Source organism: Coloeus monedula, assembly GCF_965178545.1.
Source record: "Coloeus monedula genome assembly, chromosome: 18".
NCBI classification, from domain to species: domain Eukaryota; kingdom Metazoa; phylum Chordata; class Aves; order Passeriformes; family Corvidae; genus Coloeus; species Coloeus monedula.
Window position 1 is genome coordinate 12,067,010 of NC_138798.1, and position 17,840 is coordinate 12,084,849.

Genomic DNA, 17,840 nt, shown 5'->3' on the forward strand with positions numbered 1-17,840 from the left:
AAAACAAGCCTCCAAAATCCAGTAGCTCAAAATAGTTACCAGCGATCCCTTGGCGTGGTGTCTGTAGGGACATAATCAAACTTCACCTTCCACCGGATTGCGTGCCTGCCCCTTTCCACAGCCGTGACACGGCCAGTGAACCATTCCTTGTTCACACGCACCTCCACGTGCAGCCCCTTATCTGTGAGGGGGAAGCAAAGGTGTTTGCAAACATTCAGCTGCTGGAAAGCACATTCTACAGGAACTCTAGAGATTCAGGCACCTCAGCAGGGAGCACACCTGAACCTCCGGCAATACCCTCAAACAGTAATGGACACCATCAAAACACAATGGACACACAGGTCAGCTCCTGCTGAGAAACATGAAGATACATGGAAATGAACTGGCAATTCCAGATGGAAGGTTTCTCCTGTACTCCAAGCTGTTTGACATGGGCTTCACAGTCTCATGATGGGCTCTAGGACAATTTGCCACATGTCCCTAGTGGGTCACTTTCCAGACAGCTCCCTGGAAGCATGCTGAAGAGATGCCCTGCTCTGACAGATGGTGCAGTACCACCTTTCCTGGCGTCTCCCAGCCCCTCTTCTCTCACAGCAGTGCAGCAGATCTGGATACAGTCCAGAGCATTTTTCAGCTGGCACGGCTGCATGATCCACTCAGGAAGGGTGAACATGCCATCAGGTACACCCTGCAGCTCAGCCCCACCATCGATCACAGCCCCACCATCGATCACAGCCATTGATCACAGACCTTTCTGCACCACAATTGCCTCTGGTCTAATCAAAGGGTTCCCAGCCAAAATGTTTTATGCAAGTTAGAGTCATCTTGGGGTTTAGGATTCAAATTTACACTATTTCTTATTTTAAAATCTCATCAATGAAATCACACGTTTAACTGGTGCAACAGTTCTTTTCTATGTCAGATACTGGTGGCAGCCCAAGGGCTCATTTCTCACCTTTCTGTGCTTTCTTCAGTTCCAACAACTCTTCCTCTCCAGCACTGTCTGTGAGCTGGGAGCAGAGAGAGCTCATATTAGTCGCCTCCCATCAAGATTATAAACACCTGACAAACGCCTTCTGCTGGGGAAACCAGCACACTCTCACCTCCACCACCACCTCACCGGAATCCTTCTCTTCTTTCATTGCCAAAAATTTTCCTCGTTTTGTCCTCTCCTTTTTGTGTTCTCCTTCCTCCTCAGACCCATCCTCTGGGATGTTCAAGGCCCTCTTTCGAGTGCTGGAGGCCTGGAGGAAGCAAACAAGCTCTAGCTATTAATTCCAGCCTGCTTCCAACCAAAACATTCTTGCAGCCAAGTTTTAAAAAAAAAAAAAAAAAAAAAAAAAAAAAAAAAAAAAAAAGCCCAACATCCAGTATTGGTGCTTTTCCGGAAGGTTTTAGAGGAGCTGCTACATCATCATGAAAACGCTCACCCCACCACTCCACATGCCTTTTTTTTTCTGGAGAAACAATCTGGTCTAACAGGAAAGAGATGAGACAAGTCTTCTCAAGGGGTGTAAATGGCACCCTAACCCACAAGTAAAGTAAGTGTTCTCTTGTCCTGTGCAGGGCCCACAGTGCACATCCCACAAGGCAGAGCAGACAGGCTTAGCAGGACAGTGGGTGAGGAGCTGAGGGTTTTCATCCCATTGATTCTTACCTGTGAACATCTGCCAGAGGCAGATTTCTTTACTGCTGGCACCTTGGCAGCTTTTGGATTGGGTGTCTCACGTGGGCTTTTGGGGCTCTGAAGGCCAGAGAGGGACTTCATGCTTGTACCTGGTTTGGCAAGAGTTTTTAAAGTGCTGTTAGACTTCCCAGCTGTCACAGTGTGATGGTGTGTCCTGGAAGTGCTGGCTTCCTCCTTGAAGAGCACGCTGGCTAGCTTGGGAGAGCTGCTATTTGGATGATCTGAAGAGCTCTTTTTCAGCTGACTGCAGGACTTAGGAGGAGGTGAAGATCCTGGTGGTCTGCTGGGAGCATTCTTGATTGCATCAGGCAAAGGAGGAGATCGTGGGCGCTGAGTTCGGGTGTGCTGAAACAAAGGGGGGTACAGAGAGAGGAAGAGTAGAAGAATGGGGATCTGCTGTTCAGAGCAGCTAAGGAAGCACAGAAGAGTAAAAGCCTACAGCAGGATCCCATTTACCTCCCTTGAAGGCCGTGTGGTCACTTCCAGAGGCAGTTTCTTTAAGTCAGCCTGAGATCGAATTGGAGTGGTTTTCTACCAAAAAAAAATCAGAAAGGTCATGTTTATAAGCTGCCAGGGGCTGCCTGAACCCATTGCAGCAGTTTTCCAGGCTAAAACGATTATAAGGTGTGTTTTGCATCCTTCAAGAGACATCTCTTCAGCTGTCATTCCCGTTTTCCCAACAGAAAATTAAATGTAAACTGAGATGGTAAATAAAAAAAAACAGCCCCAGCACCACGAAGGAGCATAGGCGGTTTCAGTCTCAGCAGCAACCCTTTGCACAAGGAGGTCCATTGATGCCTTTTCCTGGTCTTAAAATCAAGAGGCATACATGGTTAGAAGGGGAAAAGGGATTTTACCTTGGTATTTATTTTTAAGGATCCTTAGGTGTACACGTCCAGATCCTATGCATCGAGATGCACCCCGCCGAGTCTGTCTCTGAGTGTCTGCGTGTCTCTCCCCCCCCCCCCCAACATTGGGTATAACATTATAGGTTTTACTAATTAGCGTATCTATCAAAGATTCCCCAATGAGAGGCTCAAGTGAGCCCCCCCTCCCCAAGGAACCTTCCCCTGGATGGTTCTATCTTGGTTTACAGAATGTGTTCTGGAGAGGACCTTGGGGTCTGGGGCGCACTGATCCCTAGCTACGAAGCTTCTAAAATGTTTAGTCTCTTAGCTTGACAAACAAGTCCAAGAATGTAGGCAAAAAGCACTAGGAATACAGAAGTTGTAAAAAGGTGTAACAGGGGTATAAAAGAAAAGGCAAAAATCTTCATGGCATCACCATCACACCTGCTCTGCTTAGCTGGAGACCTCCAGACTCACCTGCAGAGCTTCCAGCTTTTCCTGCTGCTGGCGGATTTTCTCTGTCAGTTGTTTCTGCTTTTCCTCATGTGATTTCAAGTCTTTTTTTAGAGTTCCCAGTGGTACCTTCTGCTTCTGCTCTGCAGCCTCACATCTAGCATGGAGGGAATGCAAAACAACCTCAGCAAGGACAGCAGAACCTGTACCGTCTCACGCAGGATTATCCCAACATCCCGTTCCAAATGCAGCAGGAAAGCCGCTTGCCTTTCTGCAGTAGCCACAATCGCAAAAGCAGTGGTTTTCATCTTGGAAAACAAATATGAATTAAGGATTGAAAGTACAGTTGTTAATAAAAAGGCATTTATGCTGGGAATCACCAACTCAGAGCCCAGGAACTGTGATAGCTGTGATAGCTTCTGTACTGCATCTGTACTCGACTTTTTCAGCAATTTCCCTTCCCATCAGCTTATGTCTTCATATCAGTTCCTCTTTCTACAGATTTCCTTCAGAAAGGAAAGCACAGTACCAGGAACCCATGACTAAGACGTTACCACAAGCCCTCCAGCCTCAGATGCCTTCTGCCTTGCCACTCAAGGCCATGCAACTTCCTTTGCAATATCCTGTAGCTATTTGCTTTTTCCATCCTGTTCAGCCTATGGCCTACAATAGTGGTGAGTATCCTACTCTCTCAGGTCCTCTCAGGTGCAGAATCCTGGGAGAGTCCTTGAGAGAGAAAGAAAACAGGTAGGAAATACTCTCTCAAATGGACTGGCATCACCTGAAAAGTGCTGGCTGAGCAGCTGGCCCTCAGGAGCACTGCCAGAGGAGGAAGAGGGGACTGAGCCCAGGCTCATCTCCTGTCACCAAATGGAGTCATGGAAAGACAGACCAGGATCAGCCCTGCTGGGGTGAAGTCATGCAAGAACGGTTTGAGCCAGGAAAGCAGGAGATGGCCCTTATACAACACAAGAGATCTAGCAGATCTCACACTACATTGGAGACAAGCTGGCAACCTGCAGGTGTGAGTCTTATTAGTAAAGGGAGGACCCTGCTCTCACTGTAGAACACTCAAAGCTCCAAGATGCTGAGGAGAGATGATTTTACCAAGATCTCTGACTACCAGATACACACTCATCAGCTTTGTGAGTGAGAAGGAGCACAAGCAGCAGTTCCTCCATCAACCTCTTCCCAGCTGAAGCACTGCTGGGGTGTTTTCACAGAGTGGTTACCTCCTTGGCTAAGTGTTGGAGTGAAAGCTCCCCTGGACCCAGGCCCAGAGGGAAGCCAAAGCACAGGGGTTGAATTAAAACCTCTGGATAAGCTGAGATGCATGAAGTCACACCAAAGTGAAATGGAAATATAGATTTTTAACTTTTAGTAGAAATATATGCTAAGCGCTTTAAACATTGAAAAGCTGCAGCAAAGAAATCTTAAACACAGTTTTCACTGCAGCAGTGTTACCTTTTCACAGAATTTCTTTACTTTAGACAAAACATAGATAGAACTATACTATTCACATTTTTTAGATAGAGTGTTCACATAAATAATAAGAGCTGATAGAAACTATATACGCAAATCTGTGTAATACCTATGTAACACTTGTGTAAGACTTACGACTGTTAGAATTAGACCAGGATAGGTTAAGAAAAGAAAAACTAGAATCGTGTGTTAATTTCATTGGTCAATTAACAAATAATCCACACTTTTGTAAGTTTAGATAACAGAAGAAGCAGCTGTTTTCTGCTTGCTGTCGGCCTGCTGCTGCTGCTGCTGCTGTTACTGCTTGGCCTTATCATGTAACCCCTTCAACTCTACCTTCAGAAAACTGTGAGACCATGAAATAAAGAACTTAGCAGGACAGCAGCCTCCTCTGCTCTTTCACCCTCGTCCGAAAAGGAAGGGTATCCCATCAAAAGCTCAACAGCTAACGAAGTGTGTGTCATCACTGCAAAATGACTGCCTGACACCAAACCTGCGGTTCCTAAACACAAAGTTGAACAAGTGGCACCATACACAGGTTTCCCAGCACAGAAATGCATCTTCCAGCTCATGGCAAGGCTGGAAGCATTGCCAAGCTGTGTCTTACAGCACAGTAAAGAATGAAAGCACCATGAGTTCTTCGACTAGAAAAATTCATGTTATTCATGGCATCCAAACCCAGAGGTTGCATCACTGGAGGCAGCAAACCAGAACAAAGGATTATCTTGGTAGTCAGAATGGCCTAAAACCAAGACTCTGGTAGTACTCAAGGAGCTTTGAGACACACAATCATGTTCAGCTGGTGCTTCAGCCACCCATTCAAATGACATTTAGGATCCAGCTGGATATCAGATAGGAGAACAGAGGCAAGCGAGCCTGACACTATTTTACAGTGTGAAACAGGGACACTGCCTTCTCTGTAATAAAGTGAGTGATGGTGGCACCTAGTGCTGACCCCAACACAAACAGTGGCACTGGAAGGAGTGACTGCTTCCCATGACAGAGACCGAGAAGGGTGTTCAGCTCCCATGATCTGGAACATGCCATGAGCAGCCACTGAAGTGTAGGTGGACAAACCAGAAGGGTGGGGAACAAGCTCGATGCCACCAGTGGACACTGGGCTGAGGCAGCCAAAACCACCATGTGATCTCTGATGCCAGGAGAGTCTCAACACCAGCTCTGACATTGCTTCATTTCCAATTTGGCTGAATGAGACCCTGCACAGACCCTCACGGTACACAAGCTTGAGAACCCTACCCATGTGCTTCTCAAATCCTATCATCCTTCAGACACTACAAATACCTGGAATGGTCAGGACACAGATGTGAAGGTGTCCAAACTCTACACAAAGACCCAACAGTGCAGCACTCAGAACTGGCCCCAGCCAAAAGCCAGAGGAATGTGCAGCAACTTCTGCTTCATGTAAAGGACACAACTGCACTTGCTGCTGGAAAGCACACGTAAGCCTCCTTAATCAAAAAATGTTCTGGAGTTATTTATTTTTCCAGAGTAAGACTCCTGAGATCCCTTTTGAAGCTGAAATGACCAGAAGTTTGGATCACCAGTGCCACGTGCTCTACCTGCCCTTTCCCAGCTCCATGTATGGGGGATGTAGGATGGCACAGCATGCATGGCAGAGGCACTCGGGACTCACTCCAAACAACACCCCTACATGTTCTCACATGAAATGCAGCCACCCACCCCCAGCCATCCACAATTTTCAAGGTATTGCAAATTAAAAATTAAAATTCTTTCATCTGTAAACCAAGTTCCTGGTAGGTGATACAACAAAGACTACATCTGCAGACAGAAATGCACAGATACAACGGCAGGTGAGGGGACCTGAATAACACCCTTCCATGACTACCCTCGGTCATGCCAGGAGCTAGCAGCCCATCTAGGGTCCATTTCCACAAGCCCAGAGGCCCAAAGGCAGCTCAGAGAATGTGAAGTTGGCTTGGTGGGAACTGGGGAATGCAAATCTGTTCAGAGGAATAGAAACCCCCTTTGGGCTCCTGCCTCGAGTCCGCCTCAGTCCCGGTGTTTCGTCAATGGGGGAAGCCCTCTGAGACATCTTTTGGACCATGGGAGGAACCAAAACCAGGTAAAGGAAGGGACTGAGATGATTCGGGGAAGAACAAACATGGGAAAAATAGACTGTAACAAGGGCCAGTTGTACATAAACCATTGGCTGGTCAGTACATCTCTGTGTACTAACCTCCATGTCTCCCCTTTTCCTAGGCAAGGGCCTCCATTCTGTGTGCGGACCTGTGTACTGGGGTGCAAGAGCCAGCAGCTGGAGTGGGACCACTGGTCACAGTGGCCCATGTGCCTGAGTACCACCAGCTGCTGTGACTACAGACACGTGAATGAACATGAGCCACAGGAACTCCAGGCCAGAGGAGCCAACCAGGAGGTGACTTGGGAGCAGGGGAGGGGATGTCCAAGGGTGACCCACAGGAGCTGACTGCTGGAGGGACAGATGAGTCCTGCCCAGCTGATGGAGATGGGTATAGGGGTGTAGGCAGAGCTATGGGTGTCTCTAGGCAGAAAGCACTTGGGAAGAACAAAGATCCCGATCCAATCAAGACAGAGAGATGCTCAGTGTGAGACACTGGGAGGTCTGTAGTGTGTGTATGGTAAGTGTACCCACAGAAGGAGGTCTTTACACCTCACCCCCTGGGACTGCAGACCTCAGGGCCTGTCTATCCAGTGCAAGTAAGCAGAGGCATGGGATCTGGAAGCCAGGTATGGGTATGACCATTTTCACTAGTGGTACTTCATCCTGACAGCCCAGTGCAGTCTTGTGTGAGTGCTGCACATGCTCACCTGTGCTGTGGGGCTGGATGTGTGCACATACATGGTCTGTCTGTGTTTTTGTGTGTCTACAAGCAACATCTTCCCAGCCTCGCTACTACTTCCACCTGAAGGGCTGGGGATGTGGCAGCTCCTTCTTAGGTTCCAGGCTCAGCCCTGCCCCAGCATTTTGTCTAAGAACATCCTCAGCATTGCCAGACTCCTCAGAGCTCTACATACACATGGAGCAAACAGGGAAGTTAGCACAGGTATTTTTCCACTGGGAGGTACCAAAAGGAAGAAACCAGAAAATCAATACTTCGAAATAGCATCAGTATTCTGTAAAATTTTCAGCCATAGATGTTAAAATTTTTATTCCAATCAAAAGTTACTGCCTGGACTCATCCCCTTTGTCTTTAAGCCCTGAGCCAAAAGACTGGAGTTACAGCGAAGCAGCTTCCCTTCCTTACACAATACAGACAAGAACTGGCTTCCAGCAGCATTGCTCTCCACAGGGTAGCAGCCTAGAGCAATAATCTTCCTCACTCAAATAAATGACTAGATTCTACCTGTATTTTGTAACTGTAAAAAACATCACTGGAAAGTGAGTCATTGTGCTGCTCCCTCAAGCACGCAAAATGTCCCTCCCGGGCTCACCCCAACCCAGTGGAGTTGCTGCAGTTTGGTCTCTGATGGATGGGAGCTGTAGAAGCAATAAAGACAACTGTAAAGCCCTCCCTGAACTCACCAGCCTGCACCATGACAGTTCTCCAATTGCCATCTATTCTGCCCATGGCAAAATTAATATAATCTAAACCTACATTAGTATTTCCAGTGCCAGTGCAGAAAAACCACTGTCCTGGGTTGCAGTGTATTCTATTCCTCATGAGCTGTTGAAACCAGGTGGGGCAGTGTTTTCCTTGCCTCCTCCCCCCAGACTATCTTTCTGTTAATGGCCCATCATTGTCCTGCCACATGACTCAGAGATAACTCCCTCCTCTTCTGTTAATGAACCTAATCAACGCCTGGCCTCATGACTCATTGTGAGTATCATTGTGAGATACTCCACCCAGAGGGAGGAACCAAGCATCCCATCATGGATATAATCTGAGATTCCGAACACCAGAGACAACCTTTCCACTGGATTTCCAGAGGACAGGAGCTACATAGCCACCACTGGACCTTCTGGGGAAGAGCAGACCCTTTCTACAGGATCACTACTTCAGCAGAACCACATCTACCACTTCAGGAGGACTGTGGCCACCATTTTATCAGACTGCTACCGCCACCCTGACTAACAGGGTCTCAGGTTGTATCCTGACTGTCAATTTAAACCAGTGTTTCCTGCCTTTTTTTTTTTTTTTTTAAATTTCCCTATTAAATTGTTATTCTGACTTGGTGCCTCCCACTGGTTTGTTCTCAAACTAGTACAACCACCAAGGATCCAAACTTCACCATATCACTGTTTGAGGCTAGAGGCAGCTCTGGGGTCCCTCTGGTTCCACCCTGCTCAGGCAGGGCCACCCAACACCAGGAGCACAGGACCATGTCCTGGAATATCTCCAAGGATGGAGACTGCACAGTCTCTCTGAGAAACCTGGGCCAGGATTTGGTCACCCTTGCAGGGAAAAAAGTGTTTCTGATGTGCAGAGGGATCCTCCAGCAGTCCAGCTTGTGTTCATGGTGTCTGGTCCTGCCACTGGGCACCATCAGGAAGAGTCAGGTTCTGTCTTCTTTGCCTTTAGATGTTTGTATACATTGATGAGAACCCCCTGAGCCTGCTCAGCTCTGGGATGGACAGCACACACCAGTGCTGGAGCTGTTCCTCCCAAGGACAGGACTTTGCATTTTCCTGGTTGAATGTCAGGAGGTTTCTGCCGGCCCATTTCTCCACCCTGCAGGACCCTCTGGATGGACCTGTGACTGCCTGGCTTGTCAGCTGCTCCTCCCAGTTTGGTGTCACCTGTCACTTGCTGTCCTCTGCAATTTGCACATTGCAAATGCCCACCCAGCATTCAGTTCCCAATACACTTGCCATTGCTGCCTTTTCGCAGACTGTGAGCACAACTTAAAGGTACAGAATCCCTCCAACTGTTTTCAAAGAACAACTGACCAGGAAAAAGCTCCACATGTGCAGATAAGGCACCCTGCAGAAAAGTCTTAATATTAACTGATTCTTACCTGTCTTGTTCAGGATCAGGGTTCATGGAGCACACCCAGCTATCAGGGTAGTTCTTCTCCACTGAGCTCAGTTGGAATGGGAGAGTCCGCCACTTCAGACAGACATCTGTCAGAGAGATGCTTTGCAAGTCAGAAATACACAGCCCAAGACAAATAATTTTTTTTCCCATAGCCCATTTAACGCCCAAGGACCACACCGAAGTGTATCCAACAAGAGTAAGACTAGTGGCCAAAAAAAAATGAGACAGTCACAGAATGTATTGAGTCAATTCTTTCTTCATGCTCACAAAATGCTTGAATGAAACTCTCAAAGACATCCCTAACAAGAACACAATGAAGCCTGGCATCAACCAATACCAGAGGACCTCACACTCCTGCTGCAACAATGGCACATACAAACCGAACTGAACAGCCAGTCCTGACATCACAGCTCAGCCCAGCAGTCAGGCTGTCTCTTACTCATCCACAAAAAAAAAAAAAAAAAAAAAAAAAAAAAAAAAAAAAATCTATTCAATTTTTTTATGAACCAGGAACACAACTTTGTCTTGCAGAGTATTGCTGGCCTACCAGGAAACCAACAGCTTCACAAAATCAAATTCTTCCAGGAAAATCCAAACGCCCTTAAATCAGGCTCTGGAAGGATATCAACATGGGAAGACAAGAAGAAGGGGAGTAAAGTCCCTCCTCCTTCAGAGGAACCTTGAAAAGACTGAGACAACCATCAAGGCAGAAGAGCCTAACAAATAATTCCACAAGAATGGCCTTACATTCCTTCCTACAACCTTATCCTCAAGTCCTGGGGAGTAAAGAAGGGAGTTTGGTGTCCCTCTACCAGGTGACAAAGTGATGGTGTTGAACTTCCCATTACCCTAACAAGGGCTTAGCCAGAGCTGTTTAGAGGTGCACAGAAGAGAACTTGCATTAAATTCCAAGGCAACTGTAAAAGGTTCTCTCTGTGCTGACACACAGTGCAGGCCAGTGCATCAGGGTACAAATTACTTGGACACTTCCCATTGCCTGTGAGGATGTTTCAGATCTTATTCTGGTGCTGGGATGGGTGGCTTTGGTGAGCTCCAGTTCATACAACATTTCTAAGCCTGTTCTCAACACTGCTACTGGCCATACCTGCCCTGCTCTGTCAGAGCACCTGAAGACCAGTTAGTGAACTGTGCAGGAAAGGAGCCTTGTGCCAGGATGTCACAGAGTACCACTGAGTGCAGACAAACGCAACCTGCAGAGGAGACAGGCCCTAGGAGGGGATAATGATAGTCCATCCCAAGTCTCCTACGCATTTAGCTGTCCCCAGCTGCAGCCAGAAGTGTCCCCCCTTCCCCAGGGAGAAGCAGCTGGATCAGACGCACCGCACTGAATTGTGGTGGGGATCTCCATGGCTCTCCTGCGCTTGTAGCGCAGTTCACTAGACGGAGGCTGGTTCCAGTTTGCTGATAAATAACCAAATTCATCCCAGAACTTGATGATACCTCTCTGGGCTGGAAAACAAACCATATTCTGCTCAATATGGAGTCATTACCACAAAATCACCATCTGCACTCTTGGCTGCCCTCCAGCCACCCAAGTTTTTCCTTCCAGACCCTGGTAATCATGAACCTTCATTACCTATTGCAACATCCTTCCAATACTGAGCCAAATGCTCTCCCATGGCCTTCAGCAAGTGTCGATACTCCTTGGCATCAGCAAAGTCTTGTTTATTATGGGTTGGCTCCAGAACCAAATAGGGCACATCCACCACGCCTACCACTCCTCCACATGCCCTGGAAGAAGGACACACAGTCACAAACATTAAACTGACAGGTTGGCAACCTGAACCATCATGCAAAATGTAACACAGGCTCAAATATTTGTATTTCCTGTCAAGACCTATTTTGCCTGTCTGTAGAATGAGGCACTATTACTACAAGCACTCAACAGCACCAAATGCCAAGCACCTCATACTGTTGCAGGGATGACTAAAACTTGTGTAGAGAACTCTCTATCAAGAAACCAGGGAAATATTAGGGAGTATTAAATATAATTTATTTGTCAGAATGCAAACTGAAGGCTGACAAAGTGAGCAAGTCTCAGGCTCATGAAGAATGACTAAGGCAAAACATGGTTACTGCACAGCCTAAGTCAGATGTAGAAATGTGCCAGGCTTAAGCAGAAAGATTGCAGAAAAATCTGCAGGACTCACATGCCACCCTCCAGCTGTGGGCCCACCTTCTCGTACATCTTGATCAGCCGACTGCAGTTATAAATGAACATGCCGTCCAGCTCGCGCTGCTCAATGTTCACCCCAAAGATAAAATTCAGCTCTTTGGGTTCTTTCAGCGCCCTGTAGGGAACAAAACAGAACTTCAAGAGATGCTGAAAATAAAGTGTATTACTTGCTGGTGTTAGAGAGAGGGTATGGAAATCCAGCACCCCTGAGCATTAAATTAATCCTGTAATCTGCTACTTCTGAAAAGTACAAAACATTTGTTGAAAGGGCATTACAGCTGAATACGAACAAAATACAAAAACTTTGCAATACAGATACTAATATAGGTTGGACAGATAATTTAATTATTGATTTGAATTTTTTTTCGCTTTCAGAATTGGTTCTGGTTTTTACTTCAGATGTTTTCATTCACTGAACTAGTTTTATGAGAGTGCTGTTGCGTCCAGACTGGTCCTTTCCCATGCAATTTTGGTTTGTATTTTCCAGATACAGATCCCTATCTAGACGAAGCATGGAAATGCAAATTTCAATACAAAACTAAAGTCTTGATATGCAGATTCTAGGAAGTTCTCCTAATTGCAAGTTTCACAAGACTGCTCCTTAAGTTGGAAAGATGGAGGATACAACACACAGCCCAAGCAGAGCTTTTTTCCCTGGAATGTCAGGATATCAAGTCACATGATTTTTCCCTTATCTATGCAGCAGATGACTCCAACAAAAGTCAGCCTCAAGCACGTTTCTGAGCCCATAGGGATTTCTGAATCTGAATCTTTGGTTACCAGCAATTCTATCTCCATCAAGGCCAAAAGCCTCAAGATTTTGATCTCTTTGTGCAATAAATCAAACAAAATCCCTGTGTCTCACAAACAGAAGCCTGCTCTTCAACACACTAGATTAATCAGGTTCCACATCTTCCCTGATATCCATGCTGAGGATTTTTCCTAAGAAGGATCTGTAGCTTCAGGATAAAGGTATCCTCAAATGCGAGGTCCAAACCTGTAACTACTACAAGGCAGAGCCTATACCACAGTCCTTGCCCACCCCTCTCAGTTTTGACCTCCTTTATATTCCCCATCTGCCCACATCAAGTCCTTCGCACTTTTGTGCTTTATCTTAATGAGGAATTTGACTTCAGCATGCTTAAATGGTTAGTTGAACATAGTGGAATTATTAAAAATGTTCTGTTGACTGTCTACTAATATCAGATATTAGGAAGACCTGAGCCACGCACGCATGAGCCCTACACAATCATCACCTGCAAACATGAGATCTGAGTCTGTCTTAACGTTGAAACATTGCAAAATAAATCCCCAAAATTGATTAAATTCATATTCATTTTTTGTTTAAGGCCATCCTCCCCCACACAGATGCAATGGTACCCTGTGACACATCTTCATTTAAGAGAGGTGACTCTAGTACATTCCTCAGAAAACATCTGGAAGAGCAGCTTTCAATAATTTTAAATCTAAACCTTTGCCAAGAGGGGTTTTGAACACTGCCAACTGCTCAGCTGGAATGTGACCCTTTGGTCTCAGCTCACCGAGGTAGACAACTGTGATTCAAGAGCATGAGCAAGTGTGGCAAAACATGCATCTCAGGGATTCATTTTCTTTTTCTAACTTCTGGAAAAGAATGTAGAGCCTTACACTTCAAGTAATAGCATGTACTCACCTACAAAACAAGAAGGGCATCTCCTCATTTTTATCAGAGAGCACAGGAAGTAAAATTATCATCCAAACCATGGAAAATGAAGTGGTATCAAAAGCCAAGGATTTCATTACTAGGAATGTAGTACCTCTCCTATTGTCTGGATTCAGATCCAACCTGATATTACACAGCCTTTAGAAACCATAAAGCACTCCTTTCATTGATGCACCCAGCATCAGGGAAACAGCAGAAAACTGTCTTAGGACATTCTCTATAACTCAACAATTTTCCAAAAGACAACAGGGATTGACTAGTACAGAAGCTATCCTATTATACACATCTTTCAGGATTTTCTTCTGTTTTCTGGATGAAGTACAACGTTGTGGAAGAGCATGATCCTCTGAACTGCTTCTGATCACCAGCGATGAATGCAGGGACACAGGGAAATCCATGTACCTGCCCAGAGCTTTTTTTTTCTGATCAGTTTATTAACAGGAAGAAGTATTTTGCCCATGGGCAGGAAGGGCAGAAAGCTATTCACAAAATTTTTCATTGCACACTAATGTCTCCAAACCCAAGAATTAAAGGACAAGGTATGGATGGAAATGTGGAAGGTGAAGAAAACAGCTTCTCTCACAAGCTTCTGTATCCTTCAGATCCTAGCTCTAGCACTTTTAAACTGAAGCTGTATTTATTTATTTCTTTTTAGCATCTTAAGATGCATTAGATCTATCTCCGGCAACATGTCTGGGATAGTTCTGACCTAGGCAGCCATGTAAATGAGCATGCACACAGATAGGTGGGAATGGAGATGTGCTGTATTCAAATCCCCAACTTCCTCAGACTCAGTATTTGTTTTAAGAGCATTTATTTCTGGTTATCACTTTATTTGAGAAATGCAAAACAAATGTATATTAAGAGTGAAATATTCCTGTAAGTACATCAAAAACCAAAGTTAATTGCCACCAGAGCTAAGCTAGAAGAATGCCTTGGGATTTCATAGCACTGACTGCACCAAAACTCAGCCCGTTTTTAGAAAACATCCCTAAAATTACTAAAGCTGTTTCACTGTAACTTGTGAACATTTTTTCATCAGCTTTAATCTTGTCTGCAGGTGAAAAAGCAAAGAGTGAAAAAAAGTGATGTGAAAACCAGGTAAACATCTACAGCAAACAATCCAACCCAGAGACCCACATGTCCTTCAACAGGTAAAAGGAGAATAGCAAAGGTAACCAGAATAGTGATCCAGCTGCTCAGTTTAACAGCCCAGGCATATAAGATACCCATGGATATTTAAGCTTTGAGCTGAACTAAACATACATGCGAAGCAGGAGAGACATATGAGCACTTGAAGCAAACAGCCTAGGAACTCCAGAGTTTGGAAGCCCCTGCACTCACCGCTGCTTTGCATCCTTAATCCTTTTCTTGACGTCAGCCTCCTGCCGCATGGTGATGGCCAAGTTCTGGACCTGACGCAGTGTCACCTGGAAACAGGCATTGCATAGTCAAGCTGGGAAATTCATAAAATTCACTCAATTTATGGTTTTCTGCTCTTTCAGGAAGAGCTGAGAAATGTTTTAAATGTAAAGAATTCACAACCGGTCGAGGGTGATAACCAGTGCGACTCCATATGTAGGGCAGCACTTATGCTAGATTGTTTAAGCAGCTACACAGCTGCTTGGAGGAAAATGTCTACATGTAATAAAAGATCAAGGAAACTGAAATCAGTGGCAAGGGAGCACAAGGAAACATCCAGGGTACTTGGATACTGTTGTTTCCATCACATACCAATAGAAGCCCAGAGATTTTAAATTGGTGTTACTTGCTGACCCTCCTGGTGTCCCTGCCAGCCCTCCTCCGAACCCCTGGCACCAGGGCTCAGCCTTGCCCCTCTCAAAACCACAGTCCCACTGGAAGGAAGCAAAGAGCCCTCCCCAAAAGTCCCTGCCCAAATGCCTCAGAGTCAGCTGTACAGGCTGCGGGGAACAGCCAAAAAGCCCCTAGTTCTAGTCCTGTTTCCCAGGCCGCTTCCACAGAGGCTGTCAGCAAACAGCACCTCTAGTCTGGAAGTCACCTTCCCACGCAGGATATATTGGGGGTGTAGGCAGGGGAATTCCAGCACACTTCTCACTTGGGCTGGACACCATGTGAAGATGGTGAAGCACATCCAGTGGTGATGAGGCCATGCAGATGCCTAAATGCTGCTGGAAGTTCACTGCTGACTGGAGCATGCTGCCATGGGGTGCTGTTCAGTCAGCATCACTCCACCACCAGTGCTCCAAACCATCCCTTGGTGCCCAAAACACGATATGCTGCCAAAAGCACAAGGCTTACCCTGGACTCCCGCGTGAGATCCCCTCCAAGGCGTAGCTCAAGGGCACGGGCTTTGCTCTCTGCCTCACGAGCCTTCTCTTCCGCTGAAACATACAGGGACAAGGATGATGTCATTTAGTACAGACAGACATCGTCAGGAATTCACCCAGGGAGAACAATTCCACAGAGCCTTTGCTGCACTGATGTGCAGTACAAAGGGTACAAAGGGAACACAAAAAGGTACAAAAATCAAACCTTACATGAGAGGGCCCCACTGACACGGCATCTTAAACATGCTCAGAGGTCACAGTCAACACTAGTACAATAGCAGGGATAAACTGTGCAAAAGCACGTTTGAAGGAAGGATCCATGAGGAAGTCAACAAGGAACTGGAAAGTGTAAGGATGCCCATGGCTCTTGCCTGCTCTGCCTGGTAACATGATTCAGAGAAAGGCTCTCACAAAACCAGGACTAAGTTCAGGCTTGAAAAGGAGTTCCAAAAAGGTAATTTTCTTGCAGAGATTAAGGGAAAGGACTACTCTCAGAAACACTTTTATCTCTGATAATTGCTAAATTTTGCCTGGAAAAAAGACAAATCTGTGCTATGCATTAAATAGGGCCCAGCATTCTGAAAACCTACCCTGCATGTGATCCCTGCATGCAAGAAACTTACCACATAAAAGGAACTCCCCTTTTTGCCTCTCTCCTAGACAAACAGGAATGCTGAGGATAGGCGCACACCACCCTTGTATTACTTAAGATTTATTCAATAAACCTCATTTTCCACAAGGAGAATGGACTGAGAGCAGCCCTGAGTAGAATGACTTGGGGGTGCTGCTTGATGAGAGCTGGCAGTGCCCCAGCTGTTGGCACTGGCCTCCAGAAACTCCCCATACCCTGGGCTGATCCCACAGCATGGGCAGCAGGGGGGGGTTCTGCTCCTCTACCCCACCCAGGTGAGACCCCACCTGCAGAGCTGCCTCCAGTCCTGGGACCCAGCACAGGAAGGACCTGGAGCTGCTGGAGCCAGTCCAGAGGAGGCCATGGAGATGCTGCAAGGGCTGGAGCCCCTCTGCTCTGGAGCCAGGCTGGGAGAGCTGGGGGTGTTTACCTGGAGAAGACTCCAGGGAGACTTAAGACAAAATGAGTTATAAGGTCCCTTCCAATCCAAGTTATCCTGTGATTCTGTAATTTGGAAATACAATGGATGCATGCTGAGGAATGGTGTTGCTCACACCAAGGCAAACAAGGCTTGCACTCCCACACCCAGGGGCGCAGCAGCCTGATTACAGCACACCCAAAAGCCACCTCCCTCCCCACTGTCCTCACAGGGAGATAAACTGTTGCTGTAAGACACCCAAAACAAGGAAACACACCAGTGGAGGAGCAACCTTGCCTAAGATTTACATAGCATGAGGTAAGCAAGAAGATGACAGGCTTGTAATTTGCTCCTAGGCATTACCAACATCTCTCCAAAAAGCAGCACTCAGTTGCCAGCCAGAAGGAAACCAGTGACTCAGTTCACTTAGACCACTACAACAGAAATCCCTTTTTCTTTCTATGCTGTGTCCCACTGGAGTTTTGTTCACCTCATTCCCACAAAAGCATGCTCTGGAGTTCACAGCTGCTTACCAAGGACTGTGCTGTGTGACTAGCCATCATCAAGAGATAGTCTGGCTAAATCAAACCAACAGGAGGCTGGAGGCTGCTTAAAGCACTTGGTCCACTTCAATCAGAGCTTGTAGGGAAGTTGCTGGCGGGCTAAATATATTTGTGACTAGTGGAAAGAACACAATGGTAACCCAGAAGGGCACAGGTCAAACCTGCTCCACTAATGCAGTGACAACTGAGACGGCTGAAAGGGACCGATACAGTTACAGGGCTGAGGCCCCAAGGCATAAAGATGCATGTCCTAGGCAGGACAGCAAGCACGCAGCAGCTGGAACCCGTATACACATCCTCCCAGGGGACAACAGGCATGGTGTACCCATGACACTGCCAAGCATGTCACTGAACACACCAAAATAATCTGAAATAATGCCTAGAGCAGCACAGAGCTGTTAGCTTCCAGTACTGGACACCTGCATGACTCCCCACCTCTTCCATTTGTTTGCTTTCCAAACTTTGGAAGGGGATTTCCAGAAGCCAGGCAATGGCAACGCCAAGGTGCCTCAGTGCAGTACTCATTCTCGGTTCAGAAGAACAGAGAAAGAAG

General features: G+C 46.4%; 1 protein-coding gene across 3 annotated transcripts in view; it reads right to left on the bottom strand.

The window, feature by feature from the left end:
* LOC309579706 (ATPase MORC2-like) overlaps positions 1 to 17,840 on the bottom strand; it is a 55,826-nt gene that overhangs the window by 3,870 nt on the left and 34,116 nt on the right. For all 3 annotated transcript variants that reach the window (XM_082293150.1, XM_082293151.1, XM_082293152.1), the window contains 12 exons: positions 15,647 to 15,729; positions 14,711 to 14,796; positions 11,639 to 11,779; positions 11,065 to 11,219; positions 10,809 to 10,937; positions 9,448 to 9,553; positions 3,013 to 3,145; positions 2,144 to 2,218; positions 1,658 to 2,032; positions 1,104 to 1,244; positions 956 to 1,010; positions 40 to 181 (listed from right to left, as the gene is read on the bottom strand). In XM_082293150.1, the coding sequence (XP_082149276.1) occupies positions 40 to 181; positions 956 to 1,010; positions 1,104 to 1,244; positions 1,658 to 2,032; positions 2,144 to 2,218; positions 3,013 to 3,145; positions 9,448 to 9,553; positions 10,809 to 10,937; positions 11,065 to 11,219; positions 11,639 to 11,779; positions 14,711 to 14,796; positions 15,647 to 15,729 (1,621 nt within the window). The remainder of the gene's footprint in view (positions 1 to 39; positions 182 to 955; positions 1,011 to 1,103; positions 1,245 to 1,657; positions 2,033 to 2,143; positions 2,219 to 3,012; positions 3,146 to 9,447; positions 9,554 to 10,808; positions 10,938 to 11,064; positions 11,220 to 11,638; positions 11,780 to 14,710; positions 14,797 to 15,646; positions 15,730 to 17,840) is intronic.